Source organism: Mizuhopecten yessoensis, unplaced genomic scaffold (genome assembly GCF_002113885.1).
Source record: "Mizuhopecten yessoensis strain PY_sf001 unplaced genomic scaffold, ASM211388v2 scaffold9969, whole genome shotgun sequence".
Classification (NCBI taxonomy): Eukaryota; Metazoa; Mollusca; class Bivalvia; order Pectinida; family Pectinidae; genus Mizuhopecten; species Mizuhopecten yessoensis.
This window is the reverse complement of record NW_018408313.1, coordinates 228,015-248,831: the sequence shown is the minus strand read 5'-3', so window position 1 is coordinate 248,831 and position 20,817 is coordinate 228,015. Positions and strand designations below refer to the sequence as shown.

Below are 20,817 nucleotides of genomic sequence, written 5' to 3'. Positions count from 1 at the left end.
CAAAGACTCTCGGGTTCCTCTAAACGCTTTGTATTTGTTGTGAGATGAGCTGTTTGTATGCACATGTTCAAAATTACAGACGAAGGCCTTGACTCACTTTGAACCAACGAATGTTGTAAGTTTCCTCTTCCAAATTTGAATGGTCAAAAAATTACTACAGTTTTGAAAAAAAATCGGTTCTAAGATGAACCATGTACGTGTAGATAGTGCCGTCGCTGGGGCTCGAATCGAACCCGCGACCCTCTTGACTTTCCAGCCCGATGCTCTACCGCTGAGCTTAAATTACCTGACGCTGGTAAGGCAACCTTATTACACATCTTTTACATATGTAACATTTGTGTTATTATATGTAATAATAATAAATTGAGGTTCTTTTGAGCAGTATATACCGCTCTATCACAAACTAGTTCATAGGCCGTCTCAAAGCGGTTCACAAATTATTATCCATGGTTATAGGGCATTTGCAACCACCCAATATCGTTCTCAACTCCCTGGGGAGCATACAGCCGGTGCTGCCATTTCGGCTCTCACACCTAGCATTCTACAATTCAAGCACTGCCCAACCACATACTCATTTACAGCTGAGTAGACTGGACCAAGCAGAGTAAAGCATCTAAATGCTCAAAGATACAACACAGTGACCTGACTCGAACCCGACCCTTTGGTCACGAGCCCGGCGTCCTACCACTAGTCTACTGTGCATCATGCAGCAGGAATAAAGTGAAATGAAAACATGTGAAGTTCTTTTAAACATCATGAACTAAAAAGGGCATCATGCTTTCAACATATTCCAATAAAAGATACAATGAGATGTAAAAAAAAATAATGATATTCCTCTACCCATTAAAAAATGAGTACATGATAAACTATTACCTTAAGTTTTATGGACAAGCAGAGGTATTGGTATGTTTGTGGCTTAAGTTACAATTCTTGTTTCATTTGCAATTCTGTACATTTAATCTGCAGGAGACAAACATGGCTAACTCAATGAACACACTCTTTGTACGTCACCTGCCTGGGGACCTCAGCCCAGCAGAGAAAGAGGATTTGTTGGGACATTTTGGAGCAGAGAATGTCAAGGTCATGGGAAAAGGAGGGAGAATGGTAAATAATAGATTAGATTAATGGAAAATCGAGAATGAAAGTAATAGGTATATTCACTGGATAACACAGTACATTATGTGATATACAATTTATGTCATGGCTCAAAGCAGTACAAATATAAAATTAATCAATCTGGTACATCAGCGTATTTCCTGGCCAATCTGGGAAATTGTCGCCTGGCTGAAATTTGGATTTTATTTTTGTGCAGCGCAAGTGGGAAATTGGGAAAGTCTGTCTTGTATTATACAAAGCCAAAATAATTTCCGGTTCTGCTTTGCCCTCCAAAAAAAATACCAACCAATTGGGAATTTTTCAGACTTTATTGTGAAAAATACATAGCAATTGTACAATTAGAAATTGGATCAGAATCCAGTCCCAAATACCAACAAATTGGGAATTTTGCAGACTTAATTGTGAAAAATACATAGCAAGTGGAAATTGGGTCAAAATTCAGTCCCAAATACCAACAAATTGGGATTTTTTCAGATTTTATTGTGAAAAATACAAAGCAATTGGAAATTGGATCAGAATCCAGCCCCAGATAAATTACTGTACATTCATTGTGAAATATCACTTCCATACTTAAACTCCATCAGGTTGAAAAAGAACTTTTCCCAGCCTGATGGAAATGCTGAGGCATAATCATGATGACATAGCTTCATTTCTAAAAACAAAGTCAAATTTGAACAAATTCTAGCCAACAACTGTAATGTTTTCTATAAAATGACTGTCAGTATACGTACCATTTCTTTTCTTTGTAGAAATACACTGCCTTTGCGACTTTTAGGGATCATGCTTCCGCCAAGGAGGTAAGCTCTTTTAAGATTATTTTGAATATCATTATGAATATATTCTGTAAGCATATACATGTACTAGCTTTGGAGGTAATTTTTAGCAACTTTTCGTGCTACATTTCATCCCGTAATTCATACCAATCACTAAATTAGACATAACAATATAGCAGAGACTATCAATACCATTACAATGTAAGATTTCATGGGAAAGGTAAATAACAGCAACTGATTTACATATCTATAAGTGAAGGAAAAGTCCTATTTTGTTCTATGGTACTCACCCAATTTACCTCTGTCCATATAGGCTTTGTGCCCATACACCCGCTGTACACCCAGTATACACAGGAGGTTAGTGGACCATTGACATTTGGCGATTTCAGAAGTCAATTAAAATTTTCCCTGAAATTTGGAGTCAAAATATATGTCAAATAGATCTGTGTTTCAAAACCCAAGAGTCAAACCTCATGTTGGTGAGTCAAAACATACCCTCAAGGGTCTAGTAAATTCCTGATATGGTATAGTTTTGTTCAGAAAACATTTTTTGCAGTATTATGTACTGACTGAAATATTTTGTGTTTCGTTTACCAGGCCCTCTCACAGCTGCATCAGTTAGACGTTTTAGGAAGCAGACTGATCGTAGAATTCGCGAAAGAAAGCCAGAGAAAGGATTTCCCAATACAGAAAGATCGCAAGGTGTATGTATAATTTCCATGTGTATATTTGTATGTTTTTTAGCATTGAACTGCATGCTGGACTGAGTTTCAGTTATCATTTTGTTAAACATGATAGTTACATGTCTGGTTCAATTCTGCTTCAGAATTCAAAATCTTTTGTTTTGGTCGTCTGCGAGAAACATGGACAAAATAAATTGTACTGGAATTACTAGCAAACAGTATTATAGAGTGAAATGATACACAAAGGAAAATGACCAAATGGAAAAGATACTGACCTAGATTTGTACAAATTGTCAGTGACAATACAGGAGTACTATTTGATAATAAGTATGTATCAAACACTAATCCACATCTTTACATGTGTAACATTGGTGTATTATGGGTAATAATAATAATTTTAGGTTCTTATATACCGCTCTATCATAACCTAGTTCGTAGGTCGTCTCAAAGCAGTTCACAAATTATTATCCGTGGTTATAGGGCCTTTGCAACCTTTACACACAATGTTATAATATACAGTAATATGATTGTTTTCATATTAAACCCCAGAATTGGTCCTCAACGTACTTGAAATGGAGGCCTTGATGTAGGTAGCCTGAATCTTTCTGGGGTCTAATATGAAAACATTCATATAAGAACATTAACATCTAAGTATGATAGGATGTCATTTAAGTAAGATTTCAGTAAATTAATATTTCAGTGTATTTGGGTATAGAGATTATATTCAGTAGAGCTTCCATTCAGTCTGTCGTTGCCATTGCCTTACACTATACTGTTCCTCTTTAATATAAGGTATGCTACTGTTATCTACTCACAGGACGGACGTGAAGGAGGAGAAGATTGATGTCATTGAAGATATCAAGTCTGACCTGCCGCACAAACCACTTCCATCTGAGGACAAGACTTTCAATAAATGGAGGTAGTCACTCTCACGGTTGGACTCATTTTGATCATGCCACTTGCGTTCAACTTAATTACTGGCTGCACGCAAATGTACCTTTTGCTGTAAACATACTTATTTTAGCGAGAGATTTATTTCAGCGCTTTTTGCACTTTAAATTTTGTATGCGTCAATAGAATTTCCTGTACACTGTCTTTTTTACATATTTTATGGGTGCAGCAATTACTCAATGCACTAAACTGATTAACAATTGATAATGCGCTGAGTTTTTAGTTCACTAAAATAAGTACATTTACAGTATATATTTCTAAAAACATTCCTCTCTGAAATCGTTATCATTGCGGTAAAGCTCTGATGTAATTCTTAAAAATGACATTTTACAAAGATCCAGCGTATTATTCAAAATATTTGCATAGAAATTATTGACATGATGTGCAGTGAAGGAATTCATCATGATCACTAACGTTTCTTTATGCTTTTTTCCAGTCTTGATTTCCCAAGAAACCCAAGGTTGACCTACCTGTATCCTCCTCCTAACATGTCAATCATCAGCAATATAGCCAACACTGTGGCAGCTTTCCCCAAACTTTATGTTCAGGTAAGGACGCTCACCATCCATGTATATCAGTCATCAGCAATATAGCCAACACTGTGGCAGCTTTCCCCAAACTTTATGTTCAGGTAAGGACGATCACCATCATGTATATCAGTCATCAGCAATATAGCCAACACTGTGGCAGCTTTCCCTAAACTTTATGTTCAGGTAGGACGATCACTATCCATATCAGTCATCAGCAATATAGCCAACACTGTGGCAGCTTTCCCAAAACTTTATGTTCAGGTAAGGACGCCCACCATCCATATCAGTCATCAGCACTATAGCCAACACTGTGGCCGCTTTCCCCGAACTTTATGTTCAGGTAAGGACGATCACCGTCCATATCAGTCCTCAGCAATATAGCCAACACTGTGGCCGCTTCCCCCAAACTTTATGTTCAGGTAAGGACGCTCACCATCATGTATATCAGTCATCAGCAATATAGCAAACACTGTGGCCGCTTTCCCCAAACTTTATGTTCAGGTAAGGACGATCACCGTCCATATCAGTCATCAGCAATATAGCCAACACTGTGGCAGCTTTCCCCAAACTTTATGTTCAGGTAAGGACGATCACCGTCCATATCAGTCCTCAGCAATATAGCCAACACTGTGGCAGCTTTCCCTAAACTTTATGTTCAGGTAAGGACGCTCACCATCATGTATATCAGTCATCAGTAATATAGTCAACACTGTGGCAGCTTTCCCCAAACTTTATGTTCAGGTAAGGACGCTCACCATCATGGATATCAGTCATCAGCAATATAGCCAACACTGTGGCAGGTTTCCCCAAACTTTATGTTCAGGTAAGGACGCTCGCCATCATGTATATCAGTCATCAGCAATATAGCCAACACTGTGGCAGCTTTCCCCAAACTTTATGTTCAAGGCTTTGTCAAGGCAGCACCAGATTACTAGGTCTGACCTTTTGAAATAAGAGAACAACTTTGGTCCAACCTTTTGGATTGCAATAAACAAAAGCGGCCCAGGACTCCATAATATTTTATAGACTACATGTACTTCAATTATAAAATCTGTGAGAGATGACACATACAGGGACTTTGACTCTATCATAAAAAAAACATGACGCTATCATAAAAAAACAGAAAGGTGCCTATTAGTTACATGATATTGAGCATTAATTAACCTTGGATTTCAAACGGAGATTTTCTATATTTTGTTTTCCAGGTTCTACATTTGATGAACAAGATGAATCTCCCATCCCCATTCGGGGCCCTTACAGCTCAACCCCCTCTGGTAAAGTATCCTATATCCTACTATGTAACTCCTCAGGGAGAGCATCCTCGGTATCCAGGGGTTACGCTCACTTTCGCTCTCATCCTCGATATCCAGGGGTTACAGTCTCTCTCGCTCTCTACACCCCTGGAATATGTCACACTCGATATCCAGGGGTTACGCTCACTTTCGCTCTCCTCCTCGGTATCCAGGGGTTACGCTCACTTTCGCTCTCATCCTGGATATCCAGGGGTTACGCTCACTTTCGCTCTCTACACCCATGGAATATGTCACCCTCGATATCCAGGGGTTACGCTCCCTTTCGCTCTCATCCTCAGTATCCAGGGGTTACGCTCACTTTCGCTCTCATCCTCGGTATCCAGGGCTTACGCTCACTTTCGCTCTCATCCTCAGTATCCAGGGGTTACGCTCACTTTCGCTCTCATCCTCGATATCCAGGGGTTACAGTCTCTCTCGCTCTCTACACCCCTGGAATATGTCACACTAGATATCCAGGGGTTACGCTCACTTTCGCTCTCGTCCTCGGTATCCAGGGGTTACGCTCACTTTCGCTCTCATCCTCGGTATCCAGGGGTTACGCTCACTTTAGCTCTCTACACCCCTGGAATATGTCACCCTCGATCTCCAGGGGTTACGCTCACTTTCGCTCTCTACACCCCTGGAATATGTCACACTCGATATCCAGGGGTTACACTCACTTTCGCTCTCAGCCTCGATATCCAGGGGTTACAGTCTCTTTCGCTCTCTACCCCCCTGGAATATGTCACCCTCGATATCCAGTGGTTACGCTCACTTTCGCTCTCTACACCCATGGAATATGTCACCCTCGATATCCAGGGGCTACGCTCACTTTCGCTCTCTACACCCCTGTAATATGTCACCCTCGATATCCAGGGGTTACGCTCCCTTTCGCTCTCATCCTCAGTATCCAGGGGTTACGCTCCCTTTCGCTCTCATCCTCAGTATCCAGGGGTTACGCTCCCTTTCGCTCTCATCCTCAGTATCCAGGGGTTACGCTCACTTTCGCTCTCCTCCTCGGTATCCAGGGGTTACGCTCACTTTCGCTCTCATCCTCAGTATCCAGGGGTTACGCTCACTTTCGCTCTCTACACCCATGGAATATGTCACCCTCGATATCCAGGGGTTACACTCCCTTTCGCTCTCATCCTCGATATCCAGGGGTTACAGTCTCTCTCGCTCTCTACACCCCTGGAATATGTCACCCTCGATCTCCAGGGGTTACGCTCACTTTCGCTCTCTAGACCCCTGGAATATGTCACCCTCGATATCCAGGGGGTACGCTCACTTTCGCTCTCTACACCCCTGGAAAATGTCACCCTCGATATCCAGGGGTTACCCTCACTTTCGCTCTCATCCTCGATATCCAGGGGTTACAGTCTCTCTCGCTCTCTACACCCCTGGAATATGTCACACTAGATATCCAGGGGTTACGCTCACTTTCGCTCTCTCCCCCCCTGGAATATGTCACCCTCGATATCCAGGGGGTACGCTCACTTTCGCTCTCTACACCCCTGGAATATGTCACACTCGATATCCAGGGGTTACACTCACTTTCGCTCTCATCCTCGATATCCAGGGGTTACAGTCTCTTTCGCTCTCTACACCCCTGGAATATGTCACCCTCGATATCCAGGGGTTACGCTCACTTTCGCTCTCTACACCCCTGGAATATGTCATAGCAAAATCGAAGGCTCTGTGTGCACGATCTTGTTGATGAGACAAGAAGACTAGTTTGATCCTTTGATGTACATCAAAAGAATTTTGTGGTCATGTAACAGTAAAAATTGACAGGCTTTAAAGTCGGGCGCCTCTCCTTTGTAATCTTCAAAGGGCAGGTATCAGCCTAACATTTGGTCAGGTGTTTTTTTTACCTGAGACCAATCAAACAGCTATCATCGTGCCTTCAATTTTGCTATGACATATTCCAGGGGTGTAGAGAGCGAAAGTGAGCGTAACCCCTGGATATCAAGGATGCAGGGAGAGTTGATCATTGATCGTGATGACATTTTGCTGGAGATCAGATTTGAATTTGAAGAAGTATTATAATGTCAACTATGTTTTGACCTATCCTTATCATACAATGACAAATCACTTTTGCTGTACATAAAACAGCTCACATTGAAACCAGGACTAACACAGTTTGATACCATGATTTTGATTACCGATTAAATAATCAAAGAATAGCTGTTATTTCTACCAAAAAATGCAGATATATGATTCATTTTTAGATAATTTATGAACAACATTAAGAAATGCTTTTTAATGAATATTCAATGTCTATTGTTAATTGAAATGATTACTGTGCAAATTGTATAGATCAGTCTTGTGTTCCTCAGGCCTATGAGCAGCCAGCCCCGCCTCCGGAGCCTCAGCCTGTGGAGGCAGCAAGTTCTGAGGAGTCTGAAATAGAAAGTGATGAAGACAGGGAGAGGTGATTATAGATGTACTGTGACATGTATTTCTCTCCTATCAGAATTCCACATTAAGAAAACTATAATATTATAGCTTATCCCAGGTAAATCACTGTTAAATTGGTTAAACAAGTACTGTGGTTGAGGCGTCCTTGTCAATACATCCCCTTCCTTGTAGGAGCCTTCCCAAAACTACTAAAACCTGGTTTGGAATTTTTCAATTTCCTAATAGTTTGTTACAAGACATACTTTATGAATGAGTTCATTTTAAAATAGCTCTCAACTCATGATTATTTAGATCCATATTTGGTCAACAATCTTTGAAGAGACCTGCTTTGTCCAAGTCCTCCAGACCAATAAAGGTTCCACGGCTCGTTCTGGAGAAAGAAACCCCACGACCGGTTCCCACTGGCCCTGTGTTATTAGCCGAAGATGTCTTTGAACAGGCCAATCAGACAGCTGGCATTAAGAAGATTCAACTCAAACTCCCAGAAACGGTGGTCAAAGAAACCTGTGTACAACCAATCGAAGACCAGGCTATAACAGATAAAGGTAATAGTATAAGTTAGACTTACATCAGACTGTAGTGCAATTTTCATGGTGTTTCCATGGAGATCATCATTGATCTGCTGTCCATGTTGCCACACCTGGGACCTGTATACTGTTTACCGGACAAACTTTTGTCTAATTGAAAATTCACCCTTTTCTGATAAAATCCATGTTTGACAAATAGGCGAAGGTCATACTGCTGCGAAAAATTTCCTAGTATTCAGTTTATTTTCTCTCTACTTTTTGCAGTACATGTAAGGTGTATCTCCCTAACCTGTTAAGCACTTCTTATTGTTTAGATGTCGCACCAATTAAAGTGGGTGGTGTATCATGCTGTGTTTCCAGATTAAGACCTATTTTTAGTGTGATGATATAGTGGAATGGCCATAAGTTGGTCCTATTCTTGGTGTTAGCTGTTACAGAGACCTGGAATCTGAATCTGGTATTGAACAAACAATACTAAATCTTTCTATTAATTATAACATTTCCTCTGTAGAAGATTAATATTACAGTATAGCATGGGAAATGATGTAAAATGGGTATTATTGCCTTTGAGGAGAACAAGGTTATGGGACAAGAAATATATTACATGGTACTAGGCATTACACAGTATATATAGGTGACTTAAGCTGTGGAAAATATTTGTTTTAAAAGGACAAAGGGTTGTTACAAAACACACTGAACACCAAATCGCTGCATCCATAAAACAGACCTTATCCATATCACGGATAAGGCTTTCTTCAAAAATATTAATATGTCCTTTTTAACAGAGTTTTTAAATACCAAAAAACCAAAAATCTTCTATTTCCACATTTAATGCTCACACATTATATAGGATCATACATGTAACAATGTAAACATCAACGACAGTGCTTAATGATACACATCCTGGCATCTACTCGGGCCTTCGCGGGCCTTCTCGGGCCTTCACTGTCCATCAACGACAGTGCTTAATGATACACATACTGGAATCTACTCGGGCTTTCTCGGGCCTTCTCGGGCCTTCACTGTCCATCAACGACAGTGTTTAATGATACATATACTGGAATCTACTCGGGCCTTCACTGTCCATCAACGACAGTGCTTAATGATACACATACTGGAATCTACTCATGCCTTCTCGGGGCTTCACTGTTCTGTCTCTCCAGAGTGCACACCCCCCCCCCTTTCTGGACCTCAACCTTTGACACCAGACTCTCAGGGTAACAAGTGACTCTTTAAAATTCTCTGAAACTCCCTCAGTATCTTTTTTACCGCAAAGTGTTTTTTGAAGTAAGTGACTTTCCGATAACAACCAAGCTGAACACAATCGAAAAAAATATATGTGTTTGCATTATTTGATATAAATTCTAATGACTGTTGACATTGTGGTAACATACTGTTACAGGGAGTGTTTTGTTCCTGTTTTAGAAACTGTTTCCCGAGAGGAAGGCAGTGGATTTGGAAAAATAGCTCCAACAGAAAAGGTTTGTCCTGTTTTACAATACTTTGTGATGGATATCGTGCACTATATTCACAACTAAACATATTATTATACCCAGATATGAGTTAAATATTAACACAACCGGAGACCACCACTTTTGCCGTTATACAAAGAACCGAGTCAACTTTGTCATAATTACATATCCCCTTTCTATACAAGTACTTCGTTTTTAATATACTGTATCTCTCCTGATTCAACCGGAAAAACGAAATTTCAGCTATTTTCATCCAAATTTACAAATTTTTAGCTCACCTGACACCTGGCCAAAAGATGTGCCGTGGTGCGGAGTCCATCGTCCGTCCGGCGTTAATTTTTTAATTTAAACAACTTCTTCTTAATAACCAAAAGGCCTAGGGTGATGATATCTGGCCAGAAGCAAACTGGGATGAATAGCTACCAAGTTTGTTCAAATAAATGACCTTCATCTATTTTCAAGGTCACAGGGGTCAAATATGTTAAAAAAAAAAAAAACTTCTTCTGAATAACCAAAAAGCTTAGGGTTATGATATTTGGCAAGTAACATGCTGGGATGAAGGGCTACCAAATTTGTTAAATTGAATGACCATGACAAATATTCAAGGTCACATTGGTCAATATATGTTTAAATCTTTAAATGACTTGTTCTGTATAACCAAAATGTCCAGGGTAATGATAGTTTGCCAAAAGCATGCTCAACCTAATGTCCTTGTTCGACATTCAAGGTCACAGGCGTCATATGTTTAAATCGTTCAAGGTCACAGGCGTCATATGTTTAAAACGTTCAAGGTCCCAGGCGTCATATGTTTAAATCGTTCAAGGTCCCAGGCGTCATATGTTTAAATCGTTCAAGGTCCCAGGCGTCATATGTTTAAATCGTTCAAGGTCCCAGGCGTCATATGTTTAAATCGTTCAAGGTCCCAGGCGTCATATGTTTAAATCGTTCAAGGTCACAGCGTCATATGTTTAAATCGTTCAAGGCCACAGGCGTCATATGTTTAAATCGTTCAAGGTCACAGGCGTCATATGGTTAAATCGTTCAAGGTCACAGGCGTCATATGTTTAAATCGTTCAAGGTCACAGGTGTCATATGTTTAAATCGTTCAAGGTCACAGGCGTCATATGTTTAAATCGTTCAAGGTCACAGGCGTCATATGTTTAAATCGTTCAAGGTCACAGGCGTCATATGTTTAAATCGTTCAAGGTCACAGGCGTCATATGTTTAAATCTTTTAATAGGTTCTTATGAATCAAACACTGATATTCTGCCTGAAGCTGTATTTTAGTCAACTTTTAAGATTACAAGTGTGAGATTAATACCAGGTGAGCAATTCAGGCCCATTGGGCCTCTTGTTTACTTTGACAAAGTTGGTTTGCTACTGATTTACTTTTACACTAGAAGTATACATTCCCCCTAGCCTTAATATACCATGTAAGTACCAGGTCATTTGATGTATATTCCAGAAACTTGTATCTCGGAAATGACGTATTGTGGTATTACAATCAATTCTTTATGATATAATAACAACTAGTTTCTACTGTTTTGCCCAATATAACTTTATTTTGTTGACAAGACGTTTAAATGAATCAAACAGATCTATCTGTTGCTTTTGCAACATCATTTTGGCCAAATGAAATAACAGTGTAAGTACAGTAAGTGACAGGCCCCGGGGATGCATTATCTCTGACTCAAAGTAAAAGAGTTGAGCTTATTACAGGACAGTGAAGATACAGATGAGCTAATTACCATGCATGGGTTTATATCCGTATGAATACTATAGAGTGTGTTGAGATAGCTTTTATCAATGACAATCTGTGTTATTTACTGTACATATTTCTGTTTCAGCCGAGTGTAGAAATAGAGATGAAGGACTCTAACCTTCCCTACTCAGTGGACCCTAGTCTCTTCCTTAAAACCGAGCAAATCCAGAAAGGTCGGATCTCAACCAGTGGTAAGTGCTGTTCCTATGCAATGTCACTCCACATTGTTATATACATTTGTATTGATATAATGATGTACATTAATGTTAGGTGTCCGAATCAGTGTTGAGTATCACCTTGATTTGACTACATCACTAGAACGTTTGTATTCTATATACTGTAAAGCATTTAATTGATCCTGAATAATTCAAGTGAATAGTATGCCGTATTGAAAGAGTTGTGTTTATGTGACGCACATGACAAGGTCGTACAGATGAAGGGATCATATCCTTCCCTTAGGCGGATAATGCATTAATAATGTCTTAGTCTTGTGACTGTCTTGTGATAATCTCATATTTCTATACTTCAGCAAAAATCATGTGAAGACACACATCACAATTAAGAGCAACTTTACAGCAACATTGTATATGTTAAATATGAGGCTATTCATTGATTTGATATTTATAACAATTCCAGTAAAACACCCATCCAACCCCAGGAATCCCTGTGATATGCCTTCAGAGTTTTATTATTGATATTTTGCATTACATAGAAGTAATAGGCAGAAAACCTGACTAGGAATAGAAGTGATTTGTCTCGGAGTGCTAGGGTCAGGCAGATTTTGCTGGAGAACCGCCCCTAAGCAGTTTTATGATTTTGGCACTTTTTTAAAAACAATCTGCTGAAACTAATACATCAGTTTCACAGAACTGTGTTTCAGTCATACTTGTAAATCAATCTGCTGAAACTAATACATCAGTTTCACAGAACTGTGTTTCAGTCATACTTGTAAATCAATCTGCTGAAACTAATACATCAGTTTCACAGAACTGTGTTTCAGTCATACTTGTAAATCAATCTGCTGAAACTAATACATCAGTTTCACAGAACTGTGTTTCAGTCATACTTGTAAATCAATCTGCTGAAACTAATACATCAGTTTCACAGAACTGTGTTTCAGTCATACTTGTAAATCAATCTGCTGAAACTAATACATCAGTTTCACAGAACTGTGTTTCAGTCATACTTGTAAATCAAACGGAACAGTTGTTAACGCAAATGGTAAGGAAAGTTAGGGATTAAAAATCGTACATCCAAAATATTTAATAACTATTCCGTCTTTGCGTATTGCAGAGTTATCTTCTCTTGTGAGCAGGTATTGATTGTTACGTCATTGGTTTGTGAGAGTAACGTCATCAATTTTTGAGAAAACGACGTAACTTTCTCACACAAACCAATGACGTAACAATCAATACCTGCTCACAAGAGAAGATAACTCTGCAATACGCAAAGACGGAATAGGAGATTGGATACTACATAATTATGTCCTTTCTAGTTTATAATAAATATTTTATTTTTACAGAAATGAAGAACTTCTCCGTGTTTAAACGATATGATGCAGGTGAACCAACAACAAGACTTTACATAAAAAACCTGGCAAAGCATACAACAGAACAGGTACAGACTAGGGGCTTCTTATATAGGTCATAGCCCCACTGTAGACCAAAATGGACTTCTCCAGATCAATGAATGGTAGAGTTTATATAAAGTTACATAGGGGTGAAAGGCTTAAAAAATTGACCCAAGTAGCATTTCATTGGGTGGAATAATATGCTGGGTGCTATTAGAATGTTACATGTATTTCAGTGAGATAGATCTGCACTATCGCAAGGAGGCAAATATACCAATGTACCACCTCCAGCAGACATACACAATGTCACAAATGCGCATTAAATGTTAAAATGACATTAAACTCAGCCTTTAACCAAGATTTTTTATTGGGTTGATAAATCATTATAGTGACAAGAACTTATAATTTTTCTATCACATGACATTCACACTTGAGTTTCACAGAGGTTCAAATGTCACAAAATTGAAATTCATCACTCTGACAGGGGATGAAAACTGAATGGCCCTATGTACTATATTTGGGTATTCGTGATGTTATATTCCAAACCTCAGTGGCTAATACCTTTACATCTTGACAACAAGCTGTGACATCGGCCCCTTTCGCATATCCAGTTCAACCTGTTGAAATGGGTAAACCTGTTAAGAAAACGACAGGCACAGATTTGAACTGAGGCTGACCTCCGGAATATTTGGCACATGTAGATTTAGGGGTCCAGACGTACCTGACCGAAACTAAAATGCTGACTATTGCTAGTTTGCTTTATTTCTTTCTAAAACAATGTCAAGCCATTTGTAGTTTTTAAGATACGTAATGTGATTCAGTGGACACGTGAAAGAATGGCATAATATTCTTGAAACGTTGTTATTTATTCTCCGAAAACTGTGCTTATTTAGCACTGCTTATACAACAGTCCAAGTGTGTTCGTTTATCGTTGAATATTTCTGCGCCACCTGTACTGTTTCAACCGAGACACGCGAATGTAACCCTATTCTTTTTTAGTAAGGTCAAGATTCCCAGACTTATCTTGAATAATACTTTCTGTTTTCGAGACCATTTTATTTTAAAGCCATTTGAAAAGTTAGTTGTGGAATGCTTATTATCAAGATGTTCTCACGTTCAGTACCTTTTAGAATTGAAAGTAACTAAATGTAGTGTATAACATAGAAGAGTTGTATTTTAAACCTGTTTTCTTTCTTTTCAGGACATTGTCAACCTGTATGGACAGTACGTGAACTGGCAATCCGATCTTCATAAAAACATGTAAGTGAAGATATCCAGTTGTAATCTGTATCACCCATATTTCTGAGAGTTGATATTATGGGGGACATCTGTCCATCTACAGTAGTTCTTCAGAGATCTTCTTTCTTCCACAGTCATTAAACATTAGTAAGCTGGTTTAGGCTGTGGTGTACTTTACTTTTTACTGCTCTTTAAATTATATTCTGCGTTAATATATAAATTATCTAGAAAATTACTAAATTTGTACTTGTTATTGCAGTGCAATGTTGGTGTCAATATTGATTAAAATCCCAGATGAAAGATGGGAGGATAATAGTCAGTCAGTATGTAGATATGGGGAAATCGAAATTCTACGGGGGCCACGGTGGCCAAGTGGTTAAGGCGTCTAACATTCTGCTACCACTAGCCCTCCACCACTGGGTCGCGGGTTCGAGACCTACGTGGGGCAGTCCCCAGGTACTGGCTGTTGGTCGGTGGTTTTTCTCTGTGAAATATAATTTTCACATTTCAAAAAAATGTATAATAATGATATATGTACATGCTGCATGGTATATGACAGGTTTGTTTTGCCCTTCAGGTTTGATGTGAGACTGATGAAGGAAGGTCGTATGAAAGGTCAGGCCTTTGTAACCTTTCCCACAGAAGAGGCTGCAGGTCGTGCACTCAAAGACACCAACGGTTATGTCATCAACACCAAACCCATGGTGGTTGTATCCTTCTTTGTTATATGTTAAAGGAAATATGTAGAAAATATCTCATTGAGGAATATTTTCATATATGTATTGGAGTTTATACTGTATGTAGGTGTTGCTGACATGTTAGAAATTTACAAATAGGTGAAAAACATTTTGAATACATATTGTATTCACAAAAAAATGAAAACTTTGATTACATTTGTATATTGCCATTCCACACCCTACTTACTCTCCTGCAGTATATCTGTAGGTAAGAGCAGGAAGATTTAATTCTGTCAGTCTTTTTCGGAAAGAGATGTTTTACATTCCTAGAGGATTATATTTGATAGAGTATATTGACCAAAGTACATTTGATTACGAATGCATCTATATTGCATAGTTCTTATTTCCTGATCTAAATATTGTTGGCACCTAAACTTGACCCTTACTTAGGTAACTACGAACACCTGTTTATGCTTCTACATATAGGGCATCTCACTTCCATTTCAGACAACCTAAAACGTTGTCGAAAACAGCTTGATCGTTTATTATAATATATCGGTTATTATAATATTTTTCTCTGGCATATAAAATATCAAAATAATCAAGTTCTACTGTAAAATAAACAAAATGACCTTAAAAACAAGTTGAAAAAATCCTTAACTCAGTTTCCAGCAATTTGCAAGGTCAGCAAAGGCTAAAGACTGAAGCGAGACATCTAACATGAAATCCAGAGAATCGGAGGAGAAGCTATTTCCCTGCGAGGAGGATCACCCAAGGTGATGACCAACGGCACAGGCATGTTGAGTCAGTCAAATGGTGACACAGAGACATTAAAACTACCTCAGCATGACTTCAACATAAAACCACCTGACGAGTGACAAGGGATACTAAAACCAATTCCTAATGACAAGGAACAGGAATGATATTTCCAAGCGACCAAATCTGTTCTAAAAAATACAGGACCAGAATCATGGAAAAATTCCTAGTGAGAAGTGACATAAAGACTACTTCCAAGAAACAAGAATACTAAATGGTTTTTTCAGTGACATAAAGGAAAACAATCGTGCTTCCCAGTTACCAGGGATACAAGAAGGCTTTGTTACAAGGGACCTAACTCTATCTCACAGTCATACGATGGTATTAGCCCCATGACAGTAACAAAGGGGAGACAGAATATTTCCCTGTGACAAGGAATAAGATCATAAGAATCATATTTTCCAGTTACAAAGTACCAAAAAATAATTCCCAGTGGCCAAATACATGATACATCTTATTTATTTCAAAATTTCAATGAAATTAACCCTACCGTTAGCAACAAGGGAAATAAAAGAATAAATTTTCACAAATAATACTAGAAAATCAGATACATTTAGATGTTGAATAAATTCTTGAACCAACAGCAAGCATAGTTTTGTGTTACTAAGTATGTTTCTATTAGTCAAAAACAAACTGATCAATGTAAGTATATTTGCCTGTCGAATAGTTTTTGTATTTAAATCTTACATGGTTGAACATGTTCATCTCTGATCACATTTTAATTGCTGACTGCAAACAGAACACAATATGTCATTTAAACATGCACACATTTATTTTGTTGAAATTTAAGACAAAGGCTATGATATTTTAAAGTACAATCTTACAATCAATAACAAATCAAAGTCACTTGTCTTTGGATAGAACCGTTAGCTGGTTTAGCTTCTGTTTTTGAGAATATCCCTCTTCCTTCGCCCACACAGCCATCCTGTACATGTTGACGCTTTTGTCAAAGTCAGTTTCAGATCGAGGCACATCAAATCTAAATTGGTGGTTTTGTCTTTAAGCTCTGCTTTAACTGTGTAGTCGCCCTGTAAGACAAAATGAAAAAGACTACTGTAAAAGAAGAATCAAATAAAGGGAGATAAATCAAGTAACAGAAGGGAGATAACTCGTGATGTGGCACTTGCAATTACTAATTCAACCCTGAAATATATAATAAATTATTCCATCTTTTGAATTGGAAGAGTTTAAATGCATCTCTAGTGGTGAGTGAGTTGAAATGGAGTAAACCTGAAAGTAGATGTAACCTGAAATAAACCTGAAATAACCTGTTTAGGGAAGAAGTTTACATGCATACTGACGCTAGGTAATTATGACTTACAGAGCTCTAACTGTAGCTTATTAATGATGACATAGGTTATACTTACTGATGCTAGTCAAATACTGTATACAAATTAAAACGTATATGTCCAATGAAGTCAAAGGTCGTGTAGAATTTTCCCTGAATACACCTGTCTATTGAAAGCCCATTATAGTGTACTTGCACTGGTACATCATGCACAGCCATAGGCGAGATTTGTACATACATACGCTAGCCATGGTTGAGATTTGTGCATACAAACGCTAGCCATGGTTGAGATTTGTGCATACAAACGCTAGCCATGGTTGAGATTTGTGCATACATACGCTAGCCATGGTTGAGATTTGTACATACAAACGCTAGCCATTGGTGAGATTTGTGCATACAAACGCTAGCCATGGTTGAGATTTGTGCATACAAACGCTAGCCATGGTTGAGATTTGTGCATACAAACGCTAGCCATGGTTGAGATTTTTACATACAAATGGTTGCCATGGGTGAGATTTGTACATACAAACGCTAGCCATTGGTGAGATTTGTACTTAATGACACTAGCCATGGGTGAGATTTGTCCTTACTGACACTAGCCATGGTTGAGATTTTTACATACAAATGGTTGCCATGGGTGAGATTGTACATACAAACGCTAGCCATTGGTGAGATTTGTACTTAATGACACTAGCCATGGGTGAGATTTGTCCTTACTGACACTAGCCATGGGTGAGATTTGTACGTACTGACACTAGCCATGGGTGAGATTTGTACTTACTGAAGCCAGCCAGCTTAGAACTGACGGAACCGAGGGTAAAGTGATGGCATATTCCGTCAGAACGAGTTGAGAGGAAGGAATTGGACAGACGCTTGGGTTGATACCAGCTGACAACAGCATTGTTTTAACCTGTGTAGCAAGGCCTGCCGTAATGGTCCCCCAGTTCTCACTGATCGCCTGATCCACCAATGTACATATGTCATCGTAGGTACTGAAGGAGAGAAATGACAGACAATGAGGCTCGGGTTTCCAATGAGAGCTAACCATGGTATCATAGTAAATTATATTAAGTTAGATTTGATCACATAACGAAAAATTACACTGCAGCTCTTCATAATTAGCGACTGATATAACAGCAAGGAAGGGATATCTGTAAACAGTCCTCTTTAACCCTATAAGGAAAAAAAATCTCTCAGTTCTTCATAATTCACTTCCGTCATACAGATTTTATTTTCCTCTGTGCATATTTAATATCACGACTGAAACGGCGAGAGAAGAAAAACTACAGAAATTATTTATTAATCATCTTATTTCACAGAATACTTTCTATGACATTTCTGGTTTGGAGACGTTTTATTAGCTCACCTGGTCCTAAGGACCAAGGTGAGCTTATGCCATACCATGGCGTCCGTCGTCTGTCCGTCTGTCCGTCCGTCCTCCGTCGTCTGTCCGTCAACAATTTCTTTAAACGACTTCTTCTTCTTAACCACTGATTGGAATTTAACTAAATTTGACTGGAAGCATCCTTATGTGGTGGGGAATCAAAATTGTACAAATGGTGGGGCTAACCCCCCAGGGGGCTAAGGGGCGGGGCAAAAAGGGGGCAATTTTGCTATATTGCTTTAAGAGACTTCTTCTCTGGAACTAAGAAATGGATATCAACCATATTTAACTAGAAGCATCCCTAGGTGATGGAGATTCAAAATTGTACAAATGGTTGGGCTGAACCCCCAGGGGGCTGAGGGGCGGGGACAAAAAGGGTTATTTGGCTATATTGCTTTAAGCGACTTCTTCTCTGGAACTAAGTGATGGATATCAACCATATTAGACTGGAAGCATCCCTAGGTGGTGGGGACTTCTTCTGTAAAACTATGCCATGGATATCGATCATATTTGGTCGGAAGCATTCATGGGAGGCAGGGATTCAAAATTGAACAAATGGTGGGGCTGACCCCCCGGGCTAAGGGGTGGGGCCAAAAAAAGTTTATTGCCTGGAAATGGTTGAGATCCCCACCATATAACCACATAAACAATTGCTGAGTATAAAGAGAAGAATGCACATTTGCTTTCAGGATGGCTATAGGGTCTGGCCCCACCCTTGGAAACATCGTCCTTGGGCCATAACTTTAAAACGGCTGAGATCCCCACTCAAAAACTATATATACAAATGCTGGGCATAAAGAGACGAATGCAGTCACAATATTAGAATAGACCCTTGGGTCTGACCGAACCCCTNATGAATGCACATATGCTTCCAGGATGGCCTTGGGGACTGCCCCACCCTTGGAGACTTAACCCCTGGGTCATAACTTTGAAATGGTTAAGATCCCCACCCCAAAACTATATATACAATTGTTGGGCATAAAGAGACAAATGCAGTCATGATATTAGAATTGACCCCAGGGTTTACCCCACCCTTGCAGACTTAACCCCTGGGTCATAACTTTGAAACGGTTGAAATCCCTACCCCAAAACTATATATACAAATGCTGGGCAAAAAGAGACAAATGCAGTCATGATATTAGAATTGATCCTGGGGTCTGGCCACAACCGTAGGGACCGAGTTTCTGAGTCACAACTTGGAAACAGTTGAGATCCCCACCTCATAACCATACATAAAATTGCTGGGCATGAAAAATTGAATACAGATATATATGCTACAAGGATTGGCCTTGGGATCTGGCATATTCCCTTGGATCTCATTTGGAGAATATTCTGCCATGATTGCTTAGATATCCAGGTGAGCGATACAGGCCCTATGGGCCTCTTGTCTTCTTATGTTTTGTCCATTTACGTCCAGGACAACTCGAGAAAAACTGAATATTTAAATGATAAACGTGTCAACCTATTTTATGACCTACCACGATCCCAGGTTTAGAAGGCAGGGGATGGGGATGCTGAGCAGGAACGTATCTCGATGTAGGGTGATTGACAGCTTAGCGTTGTCAAGGGGGTGTGTCGTGTTGCCACGTACTGTCAGTTTCATAACGCCAGGCAATTCGATGGGGTCAGGGGTCACAGCTATTGTTTCCACCGTAACGGCCCCGTTTGAATCTAAAACAGTAAAATAATGATATTTGAATTACATGTACGTTATGACAAAAACAAATCATAAGAAAAAATGCCACTTCAGGAGTAGTGAAGTCACGTGACCAATATTTCCACTAATTCAATCGATGGTAAAATATATGTGAAAAAATCTTGACGGGGTTAAATTTCAGTTTTTCTTGTCAGTTATTTTTCTTCATATCAGAGCCAGATAATATAGTTCAACATAAACTGTGACTGCTACTTTAAAAAATCTTGACGAAAAAAGTCTGACTGAATATCGTTAATAAAAAGAATCCGAGAATTAAGACATTGGAAACTCCAGCTTTAAACCTATTTAGGAAAATTAATGTCCAACAAAAACGTATTGCCGTTCGTTTGAGATTTAGTAATTGACAAAGGGCCGGTTTCCAAAACGGCCCCTTCTCTGATTCCTGTTGGTGGTGCATTGCCCATGCCGTTGTGGTCACAAATCTATAAAGTATAAAGATTTAGGTCACTTGGTTTGTTTTTTATGGCTCCTCAAAGTTGTACCTTTCAGAAGCTGTCTAAGTGTTGATAAAATGTGCATGTTATGTAAAATATTAATGAAAATCTAATCAAATGATGGTCACCGTAAAGAATACATTCATGGCATGATTGTGACAAAAA

The 20,817-nt window shown here is 39.1% G+C and overlaps 2 protein-coding genes across 2 annotated transcripts in view; one reads left to right on the top strand and one right to left on the bottom strand.

Moving 5' to 3' along the window:
* Positions 1–28: 28 nt before the first annotated feature.
* On the top strand, positions 29–16,430 carry LOC110459120 (RNA-binding protein 40-like). Its single transcript, XM_021511216.1, has 15 exons — positions 29–115; positions 967–1,104; positions 1,866–1,913; positions 2,487–2,593; positions 3,390–3,491; positions 3,960–4,071; positions 5,259–5,327; positions 7,685–7,779; positions 8,058–8,311; positions 9,719–9,774; positions 11,613–11,718; positions 13,050–13,144; positions 14,299–14,357; positions 14,914–15,046; positions 15,686–16,430. The coding sequence occupies exons 2-15, from the start codon at positions 976–978 to the stop codon at positions 15,716–15,718; spliced, it is 1,398 nt and encodes a 465-aa protein (XP_021366891.1). The 5' UTR covers positions 29–115; positions 967–975; the 3' UTR covers positions 15,719–16,430.
* A 147-nt stretch (positions 16,431–16,577) lies between these two features.
* The window catches only part of LOC110459121 (ganglioside GM2 activator-like), a 9,265-nt gene continuing 5,025 nt past the window's right edge, over positions 16,578–20,817 (bottom strand). The window contains exons 2-4 of the mRNA XM_021511217.1: positions 19,980–20,172; positions 17,899–18,109; positions 16,578–16,857 (exon numbers count right to left, since the gene is read on the bottom strand). Of these exons, the coding sequence (XP_021366892.1) occupies positions 16,705–16,857; positions 17,899–18,109; positions 19,980–20,172 (557 nt within the window). The 3' untranslated portion in view covers positions 16,578–16,704. The remainder of the gene's footprint in view (positions 16,858–17,898; positions 18,110–19,979; positions 20,173–20,817) is intronic.